Source organism: Mirounga leonina, unplaced genomic scaffold (genome assembly GCF_011800145.1).
Source record: "Mirounga leonina isolate KUSES-001 unplaced genomic scaffold, KU_Mleo_1.0 Mir_101664, whole genome shotgun sequence".
NCBI lineage: Eukaryota > Metazoa > Chordata > Mammalia > Carnivora > Phocidae > Mirounga > Mirounga leonina.
This window is the reverse complement of record NW_023270175.1, coordinates 4,207,846-4,232,234: the sequence shown is the minus strand read 5'-3', so window position 1 is coordinate 4,232,234 and position 24,389 is coordinate 4,207,846. Positions and strand designations below refer to the sequence as shown.

The 24,389-nt window shown below is 43.4% G+C and overlaps 1 protein-coding gene across 1 annotated transcript in view; it reads right to left on the bottom strand.

Moving 5' to 3' along the window:
- Positions 1-3,873: 3,873 nt before the first annotated feature.
- Positions 3,874-24,389, bottom strand: part of PAK3 (p21 (RAC1) activated kinase 3) — a 120,172-nt gene continuing 99,656 nt past the window's right edge. Inside the window, exons 19-20 of the mRNA XM_035007312.1 lie at positions 14,628-14,765; positions 3,874-10,544 (exon numbers count right to left, since the gene is read on the bottom strand). Coding sequence (XP_034863203.1) covers positions 10,455-10,544; positions 14,628-14,765 — 228 coding nt within the window. The 3' untranslated portion in view covers positions 3,874-10,454. The remainder of the gene's footprint in view (positions 10,545-14,627; positions 14,766-24,389) is intronic.

Here is a 24,389-nt window from a genome sequence, read left to right as displayed (position 1 = left end):
CTTAACCGACTGAGCCATCCAGGCACCCCCATGTAGTTTCTTTTTAATCAGCTTCATTGAAGTATAATTTAGACACAATAAAATTGCATGATTTTAATTGCACAATTCAATTATGGGTCAACCATGTCTTAGATGGATGCTATAATGTCTCCTGCTAAAATAAGTTTAAATAGCTGGGTTTTCCCCAAGAGTACTGTCCTAAGGTTTTAAGAATATTACACAAAGTCTTTGGCAATATAAGAAGGGACTTGGTAATTTTTAAAAAACTGGTTATTTCAGCCAAACATGGATGAGGGCTTGAAATACAAATGTCAGGCGTGAGTTTGTTTTGCACAGCACAAGACTTCAGCAATACAGAGAGCATAACTTGTTGCTATACCCAGATGCAAGCCACTGGTGTTAGTGAGCAAAGATTTCTTGCTTTAGGATACAGATGTGAGAAAAATTGGGATGCACGGTCACACTGTCTGCATACTTCACCAACTAGAACTTGCTCAAGCCTGTCTTCCACAGGACCAGCAGGTCTCCAACAATGGTTACGGTGTTATGGAAGAAACATTTCTCTGCATTTGGACTGCCAACCAAAATTCATTCCGAGTAGCGGTTACTTTTGAAGGTGTTGTGGTTGGCCAGAATTTTTTTTAAGGCTAATAATAATAGCTACTATTTATTGAGTACCTGCTCTATGACCAAATAAGCATTTTGATAAGTTAACTTTTTTATTCTTCACCAGTGTGTGATGTATTTTTTGTCCTCTTTTTAAAAAAGATTTATTTATTTATTTGAGAGATAGAGAGTGGGGAGGGGAAGGGTGGAGAGAGAATCCCAAACAGACTCCCCACTGAGTGCAGAACCGAAGAGGGGCTCAATCCCATGACACTGAGATCATGACCTGAGCCAAAATCAAGAGTCGGATGCCTAATTGACTTAGCCTCCCAAGCGCCGCTATTTTTGTCCTCTTTTTATAATTGAACTTAATGCTTAGAGAGAAGTGAAATGTAGTTCTGGCTCTGAAACCTAAACTCTTAATCCCATATGAGCCTAAGGGGGATCCATCATTTAAGAGATTCAAGTAAATTGATAGCACATGATTGAGTTTTGCTGAGGCAAGAGCAAAAGAGGTGGTGGGAGCCAAGATGGAGCGTTTTGGGTACAGGGCTATGATTCTGCTAGGAATGATGATTTTACTCTCATTATTTTATTTTTGGTGGGAAAACCCGCTGTCCAGAGACTTCTTCTATGGGGGGGAGGAAGTAGGAGGTCTGAAGATTTAGAAAGCTGATATAATATGTAGCTAGCTTGCAATGGAAACCATTAGAAACACACAGCTTGGTCCCCCCACCCCAAGTCATTTTGCAGCAAACTTGAATGGAACCAGCACCAATGCAACGTTAGAGGGTGATGACAGGAGCTGCATGAAGGGGTGCTGAGTGATGTTGAGGAATGGGGGCGGCGCTGGCGAGCCCCAAACGATTGCCCTATCTATGGACAGGGAGAAAAATGGGGTAAACCTATCATAGTGGGCCGCAGTGTATACTCCAGCCAATAGGTAATTAAAGGGAAAGCCACTGTCCATACACTGGCAGGCAAAGTAAATACCCTTAGAGGCTAAAGAGCCAAACTTGTACTTGGCCTGGCTCCTGCAGCTGGCCCAGGTGTAACCAAGCACCATGAGGTTGACGAGGTACCAACCAGGTACCATGGTTGATGAGGGACCACATGATTGGAAACTGTTCATCACAACGTGGTGGGGGGGGCGGGGCAGAAGCGATGCCAAAATGGTGACGGAAAAGTTGGTGGTAAACCTGAGGATCTGAGGAAGTGCAGAAAACTGAAATGGGTCCATGGCATCTTAACAAATCATTAAGCCTGTGACCATGTGCCGAGGCTCACCTTTACCATCAGGAGAACAATGATTCCAGGAAGGTCACAGAGAGTGCAGAGGCCCATCACAACGACATTGTGCCCCGCATAGTATAGATATTAGTGCAGATGACATCAAGGCTTGGGCTCCTTTAATAACTATAAAGTGCTATCATTGAGATGCCATTTGATGAAGGGCCTAGGGTAGGTGTTAATAACCCTCAAACCTATCCAGATAATGAGTTAGGAAAGATCACAGGAGTGTATCATGGAGCTAAATTAAAAGGGTTTCATTGGTCCTGGAATTGATGTCTTTGCTACTCCTATGAACACTAAATAAAGGGGAATGTTCTAGATTACAGATATTTATCCTGGAACTGTAGGCTAACTGATATTGATCCACATGCCTGTGTCATTGGTAAACACATCAGTCTAAGTGGAATCCATATAACTCTGCCACTGGAGAGGCATTTTCCATGGAATTGAAAAATTCATGAGTGTAGCTTCTTGCATGAACCTCTTGAGACTGTCTTCCAATGTGGAGGACCAAACCTTTTACCGTTCAGGATTTGGCAATATGGGCCCGCACACTATGCTGTATTTATATCATTTTGATGTTCGATGGGTTGGTGTCGGTAAGAGTGATGGTAACATATGGGAGCCAGATAGTATTTATCCAAGAGAGTTAGAAGACTCTAAATTACAAATGAACAAGATTGGACAAGATTGTCTTTTCTGCAGTCAGGTCCTATGAAAGAAATATTATGACACATGCACTTCTGCTTCAGGTAAAAAAAAAAAAAAAAAGTTTACCAAACCCAGCACACCCACTATCAGAAAAGAATCATTGCTGAAGGCAGTAATGGACCAGTAACACTGGGGATAAAAATCTTCCCGAAGGGGAATAGTTCGGTAATCCCTGCTCTCTACTTGAATGCTAGGGGAGTAACTATCATTTTAAGTGACTAAAAGGTTTTTTGAATTATGTCACACAACCACTTAAATATGAACGGGATTTTCACTACCATTTGCTAATGCCTGCTCAAAAAGTTTAGAAAGAAAATGTGGAAATCACAGTGGGGCTAATCATTTGCGCCCTTTTGCAGGGTTTCAGGACACAATGTCAAGAGCCTTATCCTGTAGTATAGATGGTAAGAACATGACATTACCCTCCTGTATGTTAAAGCACAGCAATTCAGTTTTACCTCTGTAAAAGTAAAAGTTGTTTCTTGTTAAAAATTTTATTCTCAGGTGACACTGTAGGCTGATGAGCCAACCGACGCCCATGGGGAAGAACTCCTAAGCAATGACAGTTGAGTTCCCTGCTTCCCCAGTGAGACCTCAGAAGCGCCTGGAAAGAGAGTGGGCAGTCCTACTACCCAAAGTGGAGTTAAATTAGGGAGGAACTTCTTGATACCAAGGTGATTGGTAGTTGGTGGTGGAAGTGGGTTAGGGTACCATATCCAGCCTGCGTCCTATCTCCTTGCCATGACCTCTGAAATGTCATGATGGAGGTATCACGTAGTCTGTTGCTTTTCTCACTGGAAATTGTATCAAGATCATTGAAGAGCCACATGCAGTTGTAAGAACTAATATAGAGAGATCCTGTGCACCCTTTACCCATCTCCCCCCTGCCCAATGGTAACAGAGTCTGTTACTTCTTGCTTTGTGGGAATGTATATCCTTTGGAAATAAGACCAGAGTACTCTAATTAAAACATTAAAGTGCACATATAATGGAGCCAAACTGTCAATTTCCTTTTCACTCCAAGGTGGGCCACTTGGGAGAACATGGAGAATTTACAAGTGAGATTCCAAGTAAAAACCATGACTCTGAGCTATTCCATGGGACACTCGATGGAGCCCCTGGGTCTGAGTTACTTAGTGGCAGAATCTGCAGGACATTTCCTGCATGGCTCACAAAGGCAGGGCATTTCCCCGTGAGCTAGGTAAAATGACCAATGCCAAGGGGGGGGCCAGGAAGGTGACAGAAGAGAGAAGCACCAGCTCGTTGATGTTTGTCATTTTTATTTGCAATACTTTAGGTCCAAGTTTCAAACTGCAATATTTTTACACTCAAGACACAGTCATGCACAATCCATATTTCAATTTTCTATTGCTTCAACCACAATTTAAAATAACAATATTGGAAACAAAAGTCCTTAAAAAAAATCAGAAGCTGAGGTCAGAAGGATAGAACCACACCATCAGCAGGTCTACGAAAGAAATAACTTACTGAAAAAAATCAAACAAACAAAAAGACCATAAATACCTTTAATCCAAAGTTACAGAAGAATTTCACTACACATGGGTTTACAGGTAACACATTTGAACAAAAGTAATGCACAACCAAATGAGATACAATTCTGATAAAAAATGAAAATATAGATCCTCCTCAACTTGTTTTGTCTGGATATCATGAGTATAATCCCATCAGCCACCTGTGATCTGAATCCTCCTGGCTGATGTCCTGAGATTTAAAACTCAACCCACGAATGGTTATAGGATTCGGTGAAAGGTCTTATCATCACTAATGACTATAGTAGATGCGGGTCCATAAAGCACGCCACACACAAGCACACACACTGAACTTGAATTTCGCACTCAGGGCTGGTTGGCACCCTGCTAACAGGCAGGGCATTGGGACTAACTGACTTCCGGTGTACCCTCTCTCCAGCAGTATACTCCTACAACTGGCCGATCAACTGTGGGAGTTGTCATCAGAAATGCTATCTTTGGTTCCCAACAAGTGGATTTGTCAACACTCCTCAATGCTAATAGCATGTACTTACTTTGTCATTTCTTTCTCTGCAACCTACAAGTGCTTACGTCCGCTTTTAATAGTCCCAGCCGTTGACATGCATGGTTCTGCCGTCTTGTGCCATTTACAAAGTAAAGTCTACAAAGCCCAGCATCACTTCATAGGAAAGGAGAGGCCCAAACGTAGTTCTGTTCTAGCAAGTGTGACAGTGTATTTCTGTTCTAGTAGCAAATACTGGCCACAGCTTAATGAAAACCAGACTTTACATACAGAGCATATGGGAAATAAAAACTGGGAACACACTACAGGAAAAGGACATTAAAACAACAACAAAACAAAACAACTGTGAGGATTGGGAAGGCTGCCACAAGTTTTATCAACACTCCCTAGTGTTATGTTCATTTACTTGAGGTTTTTTCCCATCATCTTACATATTTCTATTGTTTAATGGCAACATAAGAAACCCAGGCTTAAGCATGCCATATTTGCCATCCATCACTGTAGCAGGCTAGGTCTGCAAGGCAACCTACGGTACCACAGAATGACAGAACTTTTGGAAAGACCTCGGAGGTCATCTAGTCTGATACCCTTATATTACAGATGAAGGAACAGCCGTGAAAAGGTTAAGTGACTTGCCCAAGGCTACACACTAAGTGAGCAACAGAGCCTATATTAGAATCCAGGTCTCCTTACTCCTAGGCTAAGTACTCCTTCCACTATGTCTGTTTGCTTCTTTATAATTGCTGTTGACCCCTTAGGTACTAAACCAGGTGAACACGGTATCTCCCTTACGGCTGGCAGCATTCACCCGATGGCAGCTGCCGAAGGAGACTGATGGCACTAACCAGCTTCTATCAGTTTATCCTGCAAGTTTGACTGTGTTTTGTGGCAGGAAATGCGGCTTGTAATGTTGTATACTTGCACACGGAAGCGTGCGCACGGAGGCGCCAGTTCCATTCCCGCGTTTGCAGATTTGGTGAGATATTGTTTAATATCAAACAGACATTCCCAATGCATGAGGAGTTGGGTGATATTCATTTGGTCACTAAAGGAGCGTGGGATCAGGAAAGGAGTGAAACAATCGAAGCTAACCAACAGAAAAGATTATATTGGAACCAAATCTTTTATGAAAAACTCTTTCTTAGGAAAAATATTTCCATTCCTTCCAAGGTACCATTTCTTTCCCTCCCAAGCCACATGCAAATATATGTTCAGAATTGCGTGTTAAGTTCACTTGAAATCCTGGGCCTATTAGACCATCGATTTACAAATGATGAGTTTCAGTCCTCTTGCTCAGAGACTGGGAGAAGCTTTGCATCACTGGCCATGCCTGTGTTTAACTGGGAATATTAACTGCAAGTAGCTCAGAAATGGACCATGAGATTCAACTGGGGATGGCGGGGAGCAGAACTCCCGGAAGTATTTTTATGTTGAGGATGGCCAATGAAAAGTGGGTTCTCCAGGTATAAGGTCTGCTCTTGGGGAAACTGAGCAACATCTGAGACTGCTACCTTATAACAAGGTCACCTACAATTTCTTCAGTGAGTTAGAGAAAAATTCCTCTCTTTTGGTGGACGGTCTCCCTTTTGCTCTTTAAAAATGACAGTAGTTACTGCCTACAACCTATAAATCAGGTGGTACAGAAAGCACACGGAGGCCATCTCCAGCCAAAGCTAACCGGAGCTGAAGACCAACAGGCAAAGGCGGCTCTAAATATTTGTCTTTATGTTTTCACAGTCAGCTTTTAATTGCAAGTCATAACTTCTATTGAGATCAAAGGGACTTGCCCCCTGGTCACTAGCAGGAGAATCCTGCCTGAACGATACAACATCTGGTCAGACAAGGACACGGTGGGAGCCGGGGGATTCATCCTTCTATGCCTCCAAAATTCAACCCGAAAATCTGTTAACAGGAGCCAGAGAGGTGATACCCGAACCAGATGTTTTCAAGGGGGCGAATCAAATGTCACCCCACCCAATCTACGGTAACCAAAACAGAAACCTCTCTGCCATGCCCAAGCACAGGGCGGCCACTTTTAAAGCAGAAGGATGTGCCTGGAGCTCGAATAGCGACGTCTCCCTAGCTTCCACTTAGAGATAACAGTCCCCTAAGAAAGCACGTGCCATACCCGAGCGTGTGCCAACCTCAGCACCCAGGCAAATACGAAGCCTACGGAATAACTGTAACTAGCAAATATCTGTGCCCTGCATGCTCTGGGCTCTGGCCAGACGACATCTGCTGCTGGCATCTTCTCTATGTTTCCATAGTCCCCTTTCTGCTGTTTATTTATTATAAAGCAATATGATAACAATACCAAATAAAATTTTAAAAGGAATGAAATTGTTTGTGCATAATCCCACCACCCTAACACAACTGATTTCAATGACCTGTGTTCCCAGTCTTTGTCCGTTACGCACACTTAGTTTTACAAAGCTGTAATCCCTGTTTATGTTATTTGAAAGTGATCTGATAGACTCTCTCTGAGAACTGGCAGCCTCGTTAGAAATAAACAACCCAATGTGCAAGGGAATATAGTTATTTACACGATCTTTGAGCTGAGAAATATCCTTTATAGACAAACATCTCAAACTATCAAAACAGTTATACAGACGACAGGAAGCAATTTCATATTTCTTTTTCTTTTAGCAATGGAATGTGCTTCACAGGGGAGGAATAGATGTGGGGGATCAGGTGGTTAAACTCAACATTGGGGGTGCAATTCACAAGCCTGAAGAAATCTGAGTAACACAATTAAAGAATAAATACTTGAGTTAAATCTTCTTACATGACTTGGCCATCCAGTAGCCAAAACGGAACGTGGACACACAAATATTTACAATGACACATAGACGAGATCAGCAAGAACGAAGTCATTACCCAACATGGTGACTGATTTGGGGGGATTGTGTCATCCAAAAAATCTTCATTGGATTATGACAACGCACCGGATCCTCACTACATTAATGTTCTTTTTTTCTTAAATAAATAATCTCTACTGTGCTTCTCACCCTTCCCTGACTTTCCCACTGCCCTATCCCTATCTCCGGACATTTTGGAATCAACATTCCACAAAGTGCCCTCATTATCTCCGGGCGTGCTAGCAACTTTAAAGATCTGGATAGACTCATCCGTGTCAAGATGAGCTTTAAAAAAAAAAAAATCCAGAGAAAGGGAATAAACGATTAACCACCTGGAGTCCAAGTTGTTCAAGTGTACCCAATGTGAATCCTTCAGGATCATCTTGGCAGGAGAAAACAGCTTCTTGCTAATACTTATTAGAAATATACATAACTCTCCAACACAGGGGAGGGGCTTTAGAAGCTGTTCTCGTTGAAAAATTTACGTAGATATAAATTTGTAAGAGTAAAGCCTACTGCACTATATTACCACGGAATCTTGGTACAATGGGGGCGTGGCGAAGAAGTACCTGGCTCCTCGGTGTTAATACGCAAAACCGAAAGCATCAAAGAGCAACCATTTCTCTGCCTAGAGTGATACGAAGGATCACTGCTCCAGGTCTCTCCCTGCCCAAAAGGCCTTTCTGACATATAAGGGATGCTAATCAGCAACTAGGACTTCCTGACTAGCCCTGTGGTTCTCTCCACTGGCAGGGCTGAGTTAGTGTACTGAATTCTATTCACACCCCAGGTATTATTTCATTGAATTCCCTGGCACTATGAATGAAACGCTAAAAAAAAAATATTTAACTTTAAATGAAATAAAAATTAAGGCCTCTCTCTCTCTTTCTCTCTCTCATTGGAACAGTGTGGCGTTAAAAATTTCAGGCCGAACCACCTTTTTGTAAAGTAGAACACAGCATGCTTCAAATGAATGTTACCATTTGATTTTCTTTTTCACATCTGTTGTTTTCTCTCACTGTGGGTGTTTTCTGGGGAGGGGGGTGTGAAGCCCCTCCCAACCTTTATAGTCAAAGAAAACAATAGGAAAATAGGAAATCCACCAGCGGCGCCGTTTCCTCAACATAAACACGTGCACTACATGGTTAGCAGAAACTCTCTAAAGAAAGTGCTTGCATTTTAAGGAATGGATGGATGGTTAGATGGACAGATGTACCATAGCAGAGAAGAAGAGAGGCCCAGGCCATTGATCTCTTTCTCCCTCTTGCTGAATGTAGATGGGTTCTTATTCAGATTCTCAGTATGTTACAAATCGAGAAGCCTTCTATTGCACAAACTGTTAGCTTCTCCAAGGCTTAGATAGGCCACTTTGCAGAATTTATGCAACTGACAATACATTTGAAAGAGAAGCATATCCTTTTCTATGCAGCCACCCTCCAGATATTTTTCTGCTCTCAGAAGATTCAGGAAGCACCAACTGTTGAATTTTTAATAAGTAGATACATGGTTGGACTGCTACTTCTTGGGATATATGATTGCAAACCCTAATTATTTTTCACTGGAGAATTTCCAGATCTGTTTGAACATGTTTTTGAAATTCAAAAGCTCAAAAGACGATGTCTGACTATGCTATATCCTGAGACAGAAATCGGTGAGACAGAGGGAAAATGGGAACAAGTACTTAGAGCCAAATGTTGACTGGGATGTAGTTTTCACTGACCTCTCATTCCTGACAGGGCTGAATACTTACAATATCTCTGCTCTCCAGGTCTTTTAAGACATTTTCAAAATGTTATAATGTGTCACATGATTCTGATCATAAGCAAATGTTGGCTAATGGGTCTATTTTCTCCTAATGTGCCTATTTGACAATGTTTGTGTTCCATAAGCACAAGAGAGGATTAAATTAGGTCTCTTGATTTTTGTTTCCTTCTGTCCAACAAAGATCTCAGCATTGCACACTCCTTTTGCTTTCCTTTTGGCTCTCAGAGAAAGTCCCATCTTTGTTTAAGAATGGTTTCTCCTATCGAGGTTTCCCAGGTTGAGGACCTGGACTCACCCAATAGGAGGGCCACAAATTTCAGTGTGTCCTTTGTCAGGCATCGTGAAGATGAACGAGCTGGTTTATAGAAATGATACATCAACTACCTCTTAAGCATCGTCGTGAAAATGTTACAGGATCTCACCATTTGAGCCTTATTTGGATAGACAGTTTTTAAAAGCCCTTCCTGAACACACATATTCCTCTCTGCTTTTGGAAAAATGCCTTAAAAGAAACCTTTTCCAATACAAATGCAGAAAAACAGGTACACAAACCAAGCCACCACTATAGAAGAAGAATAAAAAATTGCAACTCTATGAGGGCATGGACTTCCACATGTTCACACAGTACTTGCTCTGGGGTATTTTTTTTGTTTTGTTTTGGGTTTTTTTTTGTGTTTTTTTGTTTTGTTTTGTTTTGTTTTTGCTTTTTGTTTTTTGCTTTCTTTTTTAAAAAAAATTTTTTTTGACGTCTTTTTTTTTTTCCTGGACATCTAATGACAATGCAAGTGAAAAACATCACATTGGGTAAGGAGTTTTGAAGGAGGTTCGAATGCAAGAGGGACTACTCTCTAACTTAAAAACGAACACGACACTATGAAGAGGGAGTGTGCATCTTTGAGAAACCCTTTTTTTCTTCAAAGTGAATGCACAAAATGAGGGGATTCACTACTGGCTCTTTCGCTTCACGGTAGAAGTGACCGCTTGTGGCCACTTGGACGTTGCTGCCCTGCTCGGGCTGCGGTTCAGGCTTACAAATAAATTACATAATCCGAGGGAGTAGGAAAAAGGCTTAGAAGAAGTTTCTATTCATTTGAAAGTTAAAGATCGCCCCCACCCCTATTTGACTGTCTTTTCTTCCATCTTTTCCGCAGCAGCGTCTCAGTTCAGTCTTACTCAGGAGGGAGACGGTGGAGGGTAGGCCTCGCGGTCCTAGCGGCTGCTGTTCTTAATCGCTTCTTTTGCGGCGATAATCAGAGGAGTCAGGCTGGAGAGAGGCTTGGCTAATTTTAAAAATGGATGCTACAAAAGGGGGAAAAAAAAGAGGAATTACTGGAATCCTTTCCTCCAACAAGTGTATTACCTTACATTCTCAAGAAGCAGCCCCTTTTTCACTCAAATAAATGTACCTTTAGCATCCAATTAAACCTGATTTTATTAAAAATAGTGCCAGCTTTCATGTGTCTGTTGGCCATTTGTATGTCTTCTTTGGAGAAGTGTCTGTTCGTGTCTTTACCCCAAAGACACAGATGTAGTGAAAAGAAGGGCCATGTGCACCCCAATGTTCATAGCAGTAATGTCCACAATAGCCAAACTGTGGAAAGAGCCGAGATGCCCTTCAGCAGACAGACGGATAAAGATGTGGTCCATATATACAATGGAGTATTACTCAGCCATCAGAAAGGATGAGTACCCAACTTTTATATCAACATGGATGGGACTGGAGGAGATTATGCTAAGTGAAATAAGTCAAGCAGAGAAAGTCAATTATCATATGGTTTCATTCATATGTGGAACATAAGGAATAGCATGGAGGACATTAGGAGAAGGAAGGGAAAAATGTTTAGGGAGGGAATCAGAGGGGGAGACGAACCATGAGAGACTATGGACTCCTAGAAACAAACTGAGGGTTTTAGAGGGGAGGGGCGTGGGGGGATGGGTTAGCCTGGTGATGGGTATTAAAGAGGGCACGTACTGCATGGAGCACTGGGTGTTATACGAAAACGGATCGTGGATCACCACGTCAAAAACCAATGATATACTGTATGGTGACTAACATAACATAATAAAATAAAATTAAAAAAAAAATCGTGCCAGCTTTTGGCCTTCCGATGTTCCTGTCATTCAGTGTCATGAAATCCTCTGACAGCTGACTGGTAGAGCCAGAAACTCGGAGTAGGGGTCTTGCGAAAATCGCACTAGGTTTGCAACAGTCTCGTTTGCTGATTTTCTCAAACTGATGCATTTATCTGGGGCAGCTCTCCTGCTTGAAAAAGTGTCTTTGGTGGCCCCTGACCCTGAAGCCAATGGCTTCTCAACTGCTAAACCCCGGACGGAGCTGTGCCTCCAACCATTTTTCTTTTGGCCCCTCTGCAGTATGTAATACAAATGAACATCCCTTCTTTTTTTGAAATGTTTTCCTTGTTGGGGGCCTGTGACATTCCACAGTCTTGGTTCCCTTCCCCGTGCACGCTCACTGACTCCTCCCCTTCTATCTTCTTCCCCACTTTCCCTTCCTCCTCCCACCTCCCAGAACTCAGCGCTCATCCTGTTCTTTTTCTAACTTAATTCCTCTGAGAGCTCACTTTCTTTCATGGTTTTGACCTCTCATCAGATTAATGGGGATGACTCCCAAATCAATACGGTGTGACCCGATCCCTTTCCTGAAGTCTGGTCCTATCTCTCCAACTGCCTGCTGGGTATCTCCTTCCGAATGTCCCGTCCCCTTGAAATCAACATTTAAAAAGGTATGTTAAAAAGTCTCTCGCACAGCACAGGGTACTCCTGTGTGATGTAAGCTGCAGAGGCTTTGGAATCTGCGCAGCACCTACGTTCAAGTCTCTCTTCTGCTTATTATGATGGTTAGATGAGGTAAGTAAGTGACAGTTCCTTGTAAGCTACACAGAGGCTAAGAAATGTTAGCCATGGTATTATCCTCCGTCATTTTTGCTTTTACTGCATGCTACCATTGGTTTGATATTCTGAAGTCGCTTTTGTCTTCTTCTCCCTTATGTTCTACATGTAATCACCTACCTAGTCCTTTCTTCTCAATGCCCTCCACCGTTATCTCTTGCCTTCCTTAGTTCAGCCCGAATCAACTGAACCCTCAACTGTAGCCGTAAGTCCTCCTTGATCTTCCTGCTGCCATTTTGTCCCATTGCTAATTCTTATTGTATTCCACCAGATTCACCTTCCTATACAAAGCTGTTGCCAGGTGTCCCTCAGATATGTTCAGGGTTTCCCCACTGGCTACAGCCCCCCAGTTCTATAGCCTGGTGTTCAAGGCCCTCTATGGCCGTATCTCTTACAGCCTCCTGACTGGACCTCTTTACTTCAGCTGTCCGCTTTATTTTCTGTTCCCTTCAACCTTGCCTCCTCCATGGCTTGGGTCACACTATAATCCTTCCACCTGAAATCCCTTCCCTTGTTTACCTCAGCCAGTTAAAGCTGCTCTGTCCTTCAAGACTCGGCAGAACTCTTTCCTGTTTGCAGACACTTTCTCATCACCATCACCCATACAGGTATTTCTCTAATTAACCATGGCATTTATTGTTTGAATAGCCACTGGGTTTGAATGAGTCTTTAAAAAACCTTGTGTTGTTTTTTTTCATATACCCAAGGACATTGTGAACTTCTGGAGAGTAGGAACCATGCCTCTAAGATTTGTATCACCCACTGCAGTGAGCCCTGCACATTGAAGTTGCTCAAAAAACATCAGTTGATGCACAGAGACTTGACTTAGGCCATACAGAAAGGCACACAAATACTCAAGGCCCGTGTCTTTTCTCAAGCCTTCTAGGGGGGTGAATGTCATGCATCCCTCTGTTTTCTAGCCCCTGAAATGGGCAGTGACAGGCTGGAGTCGGAGAACAGTGTTCGATGGACTTTGGGTGATACCCAGGTTATTGCTAACATGTAAAATGAAAAGAGGCAACAAACTATTCAATTTAGACTCAAAATATAGTTTTGCATTACTTAGCTGACTGGTTCAGATCCAAGTACTGTCGGGGAAGGAACTGACTAGGTAACTGACTCAATGATCTATGTAACTGTATAGTTACATTAAGAGAACCCATCTCATCACTTCTCCTTGGAACATGGATCAGGATGTGTCTGTGGGTGGTGGGAGGAGTGAAGAGATGTGGGAGCGAGGCACTCTAAAGTTCAGCTTTTTTCATCTGTGATTTGAAGCCGGCTTAAAGAGAGGATCAATGAAGGGCCATTGCAGATTTGAAATTCAAGCCCGTGGGACAGCCTGTGAAATGCTCACAGCAGAAAAGCGAAGGTGTAGCCTCTTTGATTCCTGGAAATCAGTTTATTCCAGGTGTGATTTGGGCCGGGGTGGGATATTTTTGACCCGGGTGTGGCTCTCTGTCTGGAGGGGGTTCGGGAGCAAGAGGAATGATTTTATTTCTTTTTTTGCCTGGAACAGACTGAGTCTGGGGTTAACACACTAGATAACCAAATGTTGCACCTTGTGTTTAACTGGATTAAGTGTTCGAAGTCACAGAGAGAATACGCAGTCACTGTTTTTAGATGTTACAGGCTTGATACATGTCCCCGAGGAAAAGTGCCCAGCACTGGAGTATATCTATGTGTCGTCCTGGGCATGTGTTACTTTATTGATATAAGCATTTTTTTTTTTTTCCCTCTAAATCGGTTTGTGTGTTTGTTCGGGGGAGGGTCAGAAAATCCAGGGCTCAAATCCCAGTTCTGCTACTCGATGGCTGTGTAAGCCTCAATTTCTACATCTGTAACGTGGGATAATCCCACCTACCCTATAGAGTTGTTTTCAGAATTAGATGAGATAATATGTGTAAAGAATTTGGCACACAGTCGGTACTCATGATCATCAGATAGACGAATCCCTGAGAGCCATGAAAAGGACAAATGGTTACAGAGGCACTCACCACTGGATGGTACTCACCCAGGCAAGCAGGTGCCTGCCATTTGGCATCACAAGCAAAGGGGCTTTGACCAGTAAAGCATTAGGGTAGCAAATGCCATGGAAATAATTGCATAGTTATGTAGAGAATTACCTCCGGCCCAGAGCACCTGCATACAACATCCAGGGGCACAAGTAAAGTTTAGAACAAAACAGCAACACCAGAGGTTCACAGTTTTCTTTTTCCTCGCAAAATAAGACTCCAGGAAGAACAAAAGAGATTTACAGATTAAAGCGCCACCTTCTCAGAAGAAGGGCAACATGCCAAGCAATCTTGTCTTAGATGCATGTCCATACTTATGTGCCTGTGGCCTAAAATCAAATGGGTACAGCCCAACTCAAACTAGACATCTCTTGACACAGCTCTTACTGTCACATGTTGAGATGGAAAAGCTCAATATAATCACTCTCTCTTTGTAATTGTCCTATTTTATTTTCACCTGCAAAAGCTCCTTGGCAGATCCTCGCCTGTCCACATCCATCTCAAGACAGCGATTTAAAAAGTCACGGAACACAGCTGACAGTCTCTCGGGATTCTGGAGCTCTGGGGTTCCATTAGTGGCTATCAGATATAATGCCTACAGGAAAAAAAAGAAAAAGAAGAAAAAAAAACCGGAAAAATCCATTCAGCACATACAAATTAGGATCGTGAGTTGGCACAGAAGGTACAAATCCAGTTTCTTCCGGTTTATACTCTGGGTCTTAAAAATTCCATTTTAGAGAATGACACTGACATATATTTCAAAGTTTCTATAACATTGAGAAATCGTTCCTCTTGGCAGCAACTGAGGTGACATTGAGAGGCCCCACCCCGAAAACCTTGGAAATGAAGTTATAAGATTGTCCTTTGAGAGTTAAGGCGGTACAAATCCATTTATAATGGATGTGTGATTAACCACCTAGGAAATTAAGCCTGTGCATCTGTGACTGTAAAGACGTGGGGAACACGTTGGCCTGCGTACAACCTCCAGAAGGCGCAGTGACAAAAGTGATTGTAATTTACTAAGTGTTTATCTTGTTTGAAGAATGTCGGTGAGCGGACCAGGGATGAACAGAGTACATTACAGAATTAGAGAAGCACAAAGAACCAGAGGATCATAGGGCCTGGATGAAAAGGAACCTGTGAGACCCAAAGAGTCAGGTGCTTTCGTCCTGTGGCAGATGTATCCCTGTAGAGGATAAGGAGATTGCTCATGAAGGTCTACCTGTGCTAAGAGAAAATATGAGACAAGTTGCCATTAGGAGTCCCGGAACCTGACGATTATGTATCCTTCTGTAAAAATAACCAGTTGCTAATAGATCTCTGAGATCTTTGTTCTGTAGGGCCACCCCTGAGAGACATGGACAGACTCACTGCGTGCTGATGGAATCAAGGGCCCTAGCCTCCAGGGAGAGAGCCAGACCCAGGTGCCTGATTAATTCACAAAGGTAAACCCATCTTTTGAAAGCTCAAGATGGCCAAAGCGAGGTGGCCATTCCTCATGCCTCCTCTAAACAAACAATTCTAGGGCACTATGTATCAGGTATTGTATTGGACACTGGTGACCCAAGGATGAGTAAGAGAATGCCCTGCTTTCAAAGATCACACAATTGAGTGAGGGAGCGAGATGTAAGTAGCTACAATACAGTGAGAAAGAAGCCAATGGAGGGATAGAGCAAGTGTTAAGTAAATACAAGGAGGAAGCAATTTACCCTAGAGCTCAGAGGAAGCTTCACAGAGGAGGTTGGCATCTGAACAGGGTTTTGAAGGATAAGTAATTTTCCCTACAGGTATTGCCACCAGGGTTCTGTCTGCCGAGGTGACCAACGCTGTAACTGTTATGAAGCCATGCTCCCTCCTGAACTTGCTTGGGCTTTGTAGCAAATTCTTACGCCCACTACCCCAACCCCCTTTTCCCTTTGCCCACCATGGCTCCTACTATTATTATTATAAGTATTTCTATCAAAGTCCTTTCTTGGACCAGTTTTCATCAGCTGGTAGGGTCATCGCTCCTCCTGCCTAGAAACTTAGGGTTAGGAGGGGCTGTTTCATCCAGTGGCTGTCAACCTCTAGGACACATCAGAGTCATCTAGAAGGCTTGTTAAAACAGATTCATAGGTCACCCCTAGAGTTTCTGAGTCAGTAAATCTGAAAAGGGGCCCAAAGAATTTGCATTCAAACAAGTTCCCTGTTAATGCTGAAGCTGCTGGTTCCAGGACCACACTTTGAGAACCGGTTTAATCCACCTGGGTAATTAAAGCAATGGGCAAAACTAGAGGTTCTGACTTGCTTGCACACAGGAATCACCTGGGGAGATTTAAAAGATCCACGTGCTCAGTTCTCACCCCCAAACCAATGAAGTGAAAGTCTTCGGGGATGGAAGGCAGGCCTCGGTGATTTTTAAGCTCTCCAGGAGATTCCAATTTACAGCCAACATTGAGAACCACTAGCCCAGGACTTGGAGCCCATTTAACCCAGAATCTCTGCATTGTAAGCTCACCACACACGAGAGCCACAGAATCCCATAGAGCGAGATTCTCTAACGTGGTGATGGCTGAGAATTTCAGTGGCGTATGTTTCTACAGAGTACGATGAAACTTTCTGGTTTCCCCCCCAGTACATTAAAAAAAACCCACATGTAAATACAGCCCCCTCCAAACCAACACCTTCTTTCCCCCTACCCCTCACTCCTTTCTGATTTCCAGTTCCTTCGCTGACGCACAGCAAATGCACAGGGCAGCTATTGGGACTTCCATGCCAAAAATACAAGTCAGTTGCACATCTAGTCTTGACTAAAAAAAAAAAAAAAAAGCCAGTATGAAAAAGGAATGCATTTATAAACTCTTTTTAGGAAATCATCAATCGGGCAAAGTCAAATGGTGCACAATCACAGCAGATATATTACATTAAGTTCAAACAGGGTGTTTTCGTTCTTGGACGATTAGCGCTCGAAGCACCTGTCCTCACAAACTGTCTTTGTTCCCTTATTAAAAGAAAATTGCTGGCCATGCACATTACATTTGCTGCCTCCTCTTAAAACTGTCTTATTTCCGCTGGCCACAATTCTGCCATGCTCACTGTCCTTTGCTTGCTTTGTTATCTGCTCTGTAGCCAGGCCTGGTCCTAAGCACGCCTGTGTGCGCCTGCGTGCACACACACGCACGCACACACACACACACACACACACACCTCTCTTTTCTCCTTTTCCACGCTCCCTGGGTCTGCCTGCATGCTTACATGCTTTCATTTCCCCACCTTTCTTTCACCATTGTGGCTCAATACATTGTCCTCCACATAATCTCATTCCTCATGAGTACGCATAATCCTCCTCACCTCTCTTTAGCTCATGCCTCATTACCTCAGGAAATGCATGCCCCTCTTTCCATTCCACTTGGGAATTTACAAATGACCTTCATCATAGTTGTGCAGCCTGAGTAGGGCTGGTGATACACAGGAGCACGGGAGCAGAAAGCTCTGTGATCTGATGGGGAATCAGCTTAAGGAGCCAGTGCCATGAACCTCTACAGCACTTCACAGAGAATGGATGTCCTTTTCTGAATTTCTACCAAAAGAACGACTCTGGGGCACCTGGGTGGCTCAGATGGTTAAGCGTCTGCTTTCGGCTCAGGTCATGATCCCAGGGTCCTGGGATCGAGCCCCGCATCTTCTCCCTCTGCCTCTGCCTCTCTCTCTCTCTCTCTATCTGATTCTCATGAATAAATAAATAAAACATTAAAAAAAAAAAGAATGACTCTGGTGTTTGCTGGGGGGTGCGGGGGGCCTCAGTTGGTAGCCTAACAAGAGGACCCCCTCCTGGTTGATTGGTGCCGATTTGCTTCCAACGCCCTCGCCCCCCAGTCTAGGTGTCAAACCGCAAGACTGCCTTGTACTCAACACTAGATCATTCTGAAGAACTTTGTAAAACATCAAACAGTATTTCTGTTAACTGCTGGCTCGATGAAAAAATACACATACTCAGGAGAAGGTCGAAAGGAAAACACACCAATATGTTCACAGTGGTTCTCTCTGGCTGGAAAGATTACTCGTGACTTCAGTTTTCAAACATATTTTTCGATTTTCCAAATTTTCTACAACGGACACGATAGCTTTTATTATTTTTTTTAAAAAAACCCTCCAAAACATTACTGAAAAAATAAATGTAAGAAGTTGTGCCAGCCAAACTTACACAGAACTCCTCATCTATGTCTTTCTGTCTTCCAAGGATTAAACCTGCTTTTCATCAAGTCCTACCCCTTGAAGGAAACAAAAACCCAGATGATTTTTTTTTTCCAGCTATTGTTTTCATTTTAATTACAACAGTATTATTTCCAACTAATTTCCATTGCAAAAAATCCACACTTTCAGTTATATTAGGGGCTAAACTAGTCTTTGTGGGATGGCCTGGGAACGTATTCACCACGCATAATGCTGTTTCTATGGGAAACTGCACTCTGAGTTCCAAATGATTAACTTAAAAATGAACTTTTGGAACATGTCCTGTGTGTAAGCTGGGTACTATCTTTGTAAAAAGAAAATTGCTACCCTCTGCCCTGCTGTGGGGGACAAATACAGTTGCAGTCAATACAACAGTCATGGCAAAAAGGCTTTTACCAGCAAAGTCAAGTCGTACATGAGGAAAGATCGAGGGAAAAGAGATCGAGGCGTGAGGGATCACATTTGGGTTTTATCTGAGTTAGGGAAAAAAACTCAAAGAAAATGAGCTGTTAGAGCTCTTTGTTGGCACCCCCCACCTCCAGCCCCCGTGATCCATGCATGTGGTTTTCCTACTGGACTCCCCCAAAATTCCCCTCCAGGGCAGCCAAGAAGGAAAAGAGGCAGGGCAGGGAGATACACTGTAAAGACTCTGGGAGCCTGTGCCTACACTTGTTTCAATCAGAGACATTTTCCTTTTTTTCTCTATTTCTCTCTGCTTCTGAGCAAGGCTTCATTTGAACCAAGGGCTTGCTACAGTCCTCTGAAAACCAGCGGTCCACAGGACACAGTCATGATCCCTGGGCGTGGCATGCACAGTCCTCCATGATTGGGACCCTGGCCACGTCTGTCGTCCTCGGTGTGTGCCCTTCTTCCCCTGCCCCCACCTAGGGACATACATTGGCCAAAGCTCACATACTACAGCCAATTTCACTCTCCTATTAAATCTGCCTACCACGCTGGCCCCATTTCCCTGAAATACCTGGTGAACTTCTCTTTGCCCTTTAAGCTCTAGTTCACATGGCATTTCCTCTTTAAAGGCTTCTCCATCTCTCCCAGACACAGAGGGTGACCAACCACCTTGGTTTTCTGGGGACTGTTCCCGGCTTTAGTAGTGAAGCCAAGCAAACTGGGAGCGTGGGTTACCCTGCAGATCGAGTTAGCCGTTCCCTCCTTTGAGCCACCGTAACTGTTTAGTTCAGACATCCATTTTCACATTGTATTGTGAACACCTGTGGCTTGGTGCCAGGCTTGCCTTCCTGGACTGTGAAGGTAGGAATTGTGTCATGGGCATCTCTGGCCCCAAACTGGTGCCCAGTAAATGTTTTTGTTGCTGAATGAAATGAGAACCAAAATGTTGGAATCAATTTCACTGAGCTGGGACTATCACAGACTTGGATATACACAAAGTACTACAGCTCAGAACCTAAAGGGAACTATTAAACATATAAGAAGACACACGGAAGAAAAAAAAAGAAGATACACAGAGAATGAGCAAAGCACCTTTTCTGAGTCGCAGAGGCCTGGCACGTGGTAACTTCTGATGACCCGCCCATCAGTGTGGCAGAAGGAAAAGAGCTCCAGGAGCAGAGTATGGAAGGGGATGGTATCAAAGGGAGAGAAAACTGGAGAAAGATGGCCACAACATGATAATCTGCTGGGCCGGCAAACCCAGAGAGAAAGGTGAGAGAATGATAGTCTCTGGAACTTGAAACATAGTTCACAAATGGAGTCTCCTCTGACCGATCTTGCACAGAGAAGGCGCTCTTGATAAATCTTTTGCTACATCATTAAACAAGATCTGTTTGATTCCCCCAGCGAGGCAATGCAGGCCCTGGGACCTACTGTCCTTGTTTATAATGTTAGAAAGTCCACCTTGGGGCCAAAAATGGTGGCTTTCCAGCAATGTCCACAATAGCCAAACTGTGGAAAGAGCCAAGATGTCCATCGACAGATGAATGGATAAAGAAGATGTGGTATATATATACAATGGAATATTATGCAGCCATCAAAAGGAATGAGATCTTGCCATTTGCAACGACGTGGATGGAACTGAAGGGTATTATGTTGAGTGAAATAAGTCAAAAAGAGAAAGACATGTATCATATGATCTCACTGATATGAGGAATTCTTAATCGCAGGAATCAAACTGAGGGTTGTTGGAGTGGGGGGTGGGGTGGGAGGGATGGGGTGACTGGGTGATAGACACTGGGGAGGGTATGTGCTCTGGTAAGCGCTGTGAATTGTGCAAGGCTGTTGAATCTCAGATCTGTACCTCTGAAACAAATAATGCAATATATGTTAAGAAAAAAAAAAAAGAAGAAGAAGAAGGTAGCGGGAGGGGAAGAATGAAGCGGGGGAAATCGGAGGGGTAGACGAACCATGAGAGACGATGGACTCTGAAAAACAAACAGGGTTCTAGAGGGGAGGGGGGTGGGAGGATGGGTTAGCCTGGTGGTGGGTATTGAGGAGGGCACATTCTGCATGGAACACTGGGTGTTGTGCACAAACAATGAATCATGGAACACTTCATCTAAAACTAATGATGTAATGTATGGGGATTAACATAAGAATAAAAAATTAAAAAAAAATGGTGGCTTTCTTCATGTTGACATACACATTACCTGTAAGTTTCTGATGTTCTGAAATTTTTTTTTTTTAGATTTTATTTATTTATTTGAGAGAGAGAGAGAGAGAGCTCACATAAGCAGGAGGGGCAGAGGGAGAGGGAGAGAGAGAGAGACTCTTCAGAAGGCTCCCTGCGGAGCGTGAAGCCTGACTCGGGGCTCGAACTCACAACCCTGAGATCATGACCTGAGCTGAAACCAAGAGTCAGATGCTCAGCCGACTGAGCCACCCAGGCACCCCTGATGTTCTGGAATTCTTAATAATAACTCTAAATCTCTTGGCAATCACACATAAACATCATAGTTTTCACTGACCCCGAGGTGCAACTAAAATTTACCTAAGTCCTCAGAGAAAACTATTCTACCCGGTTGAAGGAATAATTCAATTGACCTCATTGGCAATTTCCTCAGTTAAAAAAGATCAATGCAGTCATCTTAGAAGTTACCACATTTCTCCAAGGAGGCCCCCAAACAATCCATATGTGCCCAATAAATTTTCATTAAGGCAGTTTTGCAACAGGACTAACCATTTAATTAAAAAGCTTCAGTTTGTGACTTAAGTTCATTATAATACTTTATAAAGATTAAGATGCTAGAAAACAAACCAGAAGACTTAACATGGCAATATGTTAGTAACCATGAGAGGCTCCGGCACCGATATAAAGACTCAATTTACAAAGATGATAGGGTGTGGTACAAACATTTCTTTCTAAGTTGAATATTTGGGACCCAAAACACATTTTCCTATGGAAATTATGTTATACATGGTGAACAGGCTCCCAACCTAGCCAACAAAAATTTTAAAAACAATCTAACCGAACTATAAGACCGAGAGGGCTATTCATCTCTGTTTCAGTATCTTTATAAATACTATGTCCATGGAAAGTATTAAAAGCTAACATTTATTCAGTGATTCCTATCAGGTGGCTTAATCCACACAACAACCCCCTGAGGTAGACTTGATTATGGCCCCCAATGAACAGATGAAGGAAATGAGGGCTGTGGGACTAATATAACTTGTCCAGTATCACACAGCTAGCAGTGAATCCCGGGAATGTGAGTCCAGAGTCCGTGCTCTTGACCGCAGCAAATACCGCCTCACACTGTTCCCAGTATCTGAGGAAGGAATTCTCCTAGCAGAGGCAGACAAGGGCTCTTCAAGAAATGAGGCAGTCAGCAACTTCACCTCTACCTCTACAGAGGAAACAGACCCTCTTGAGGTCAATCGTTCTCCACTTGTTTAGAAGTGGGGAACAAGGGTAGGTCCCCAATTAGAGGGTTTCACACTATATTCCCCGAGGTCTATATCTATGTTGAGAGTTTCTAAGCAGCTTGTACTCTGGTTGTTGCCTGCAACCTCCTGTTGTCCTGGTTCCTTTCTCATTTTAGAATTTCCAACTACCTTTGAGTGTTTTACAAGAGTGATTTGGCAACGAGTGACTTGACACCTTATGGCTTAGTTTACTCAGGACCTGGGATTTCAGAGGTCAAAGGCCAGAGCATACTGCCGCCTCTGATGTGTTTACGGATTTCATGAAAGGCCCTAATGCTTCTTTCTTTCTTTTCTTCCTTCCTTCCTTACATTTCTTCCTTTCTAAGAAGAAAGTGAATGGGACCAAATGTGCAAAATGAAGTGACTATATTATAACTAATGTTTTCTTCCATACGTTGACTTATTTATCCCAACAGTCCAGTGTGATAACTGAATGAGCAACATGGAGTAATTTTGTTCCCTACTTGTCTTGCATAGTAGTCCTCATCTGTCACCAAAACACGGTGGGGGGTGGTGGTTGTAGTGCTTGTTGTTGTTTAATCCTTAAAAAGTCATTTAAAATGAACCTATTACAGATCTCTCCCCTTACAGGTTGATGGCAAAAGTAATTAGGTACCACTGACTGATTAGGTGTTGGCCTAGCTTTAGAGCGCTCCCTTCAAGCATCAAGGACTGGCCATGGCCAGAAAATAAAGACCAGATAACTCTGACAATGGGTGTGCTCATTCTGATCTCTCAGGATTAATAGTGCTTGTCAAGAAACACGGAGCAGGCGACGTGTCCTCAGGACGAAACCCTGGGCAGCCCGAGCAGCAACCCAAGGTTGGAAACCAGAGGGGACCTAGAAGTGGGAATGGGGGTAGGCACAGACACAAACAAGAAGTGAAGCAAAATGGAGCCGGAGGTGGAGGAGAAAAGCTGCGAGAAGCAGGGGGAGATGAACACAGGGCAAGGACAGGAACCAAATGACAATGGGGAGAGAAGGTGGCTGGTGGGACACTGAGGAAAGGAAATGAAGACAAAGGCTAAAGAATCGGGGAGGCCAAGGGCACCTGATCCTAGGTCCCATTCTGCTGCTACTGCCCCATTTCTCTGGTCGTTCCACATAAAATTTCTCAAAGCATTGCTTACAGTTTTGATAGGCCAACTTCTTCACCTCCCATTTTCTCTTCAACCCACATCGAATTTCTGGTTCTAAGGTACCAGAGAACACTACACATTTGCTCATATCTCATTTCAGAATATGAGAGCAGGCAGGGACCAACTCCCTGAGTCTTTGGGGCTTTTCCAAATGACCGTATTAGGATCAAAATGGCCCGACTGTGGCATGATCTGTGAGTTACACAGACTGCTCACATAAACTGGTTTCAACTGCTACTTTATAAGCAGTTCATCAGGTGAAAAGTGCTGCACCCGATAACATAGAATTGATTCTTCCCCTCACACCCGAGAGTGTGGTGATTATGGATCCCTGTAGCATTTCTATCACCGTGGTGCTTTTTCTAGGTTTCTCCCCAAGAGTCCTGTCAGAGTGGGGCAGCCCGGTCCCCACTGCAGCAGGTTTCATTCCCATCCTGATCAAGTGTCTTTGCTTGGTAGGAAAAGGGGGATCTTCCTTCTTTATGGGACACAGATTTAGTTGGGAGGTGATGAGAGAGACATCTCAGCTATTTCCTGGAGATCACTTCCGTGAAAGCACTCCTAAAGACAACACCCACTCAAACCACAGCTCTTCTGGTAGTCAAGGAAGGCTGGAGCCTATCTGCAGCCTAAGAACACAGAGTAAGAGACCCATGAGTTTCTCCTTTTATTTAAGTAATGCTCAGGTGGAAGCCCAATACAGAAAACAAATGAAAGAGGCCCTGTGTTGGTGGAACCAAGAGCCATGTGACCTCCCCCTTGGGCCTTTAAAGCTCAAGGAGCTCCACAGAATTCTAGGGCCTTGTGAAGTCCACTGGCGACCAATAATCTCATCAACTTCCACTTGTTTTAAGTGCTAAGGAGATGGGGGTCCAGCAAGAAGTAACCTGTGCAAGGTCATGGAGTTCCTGACTGGCAGACCTGGGAATAGGATTCGCTCGTCAAGTCACATAATGTATACAGCTGGTAG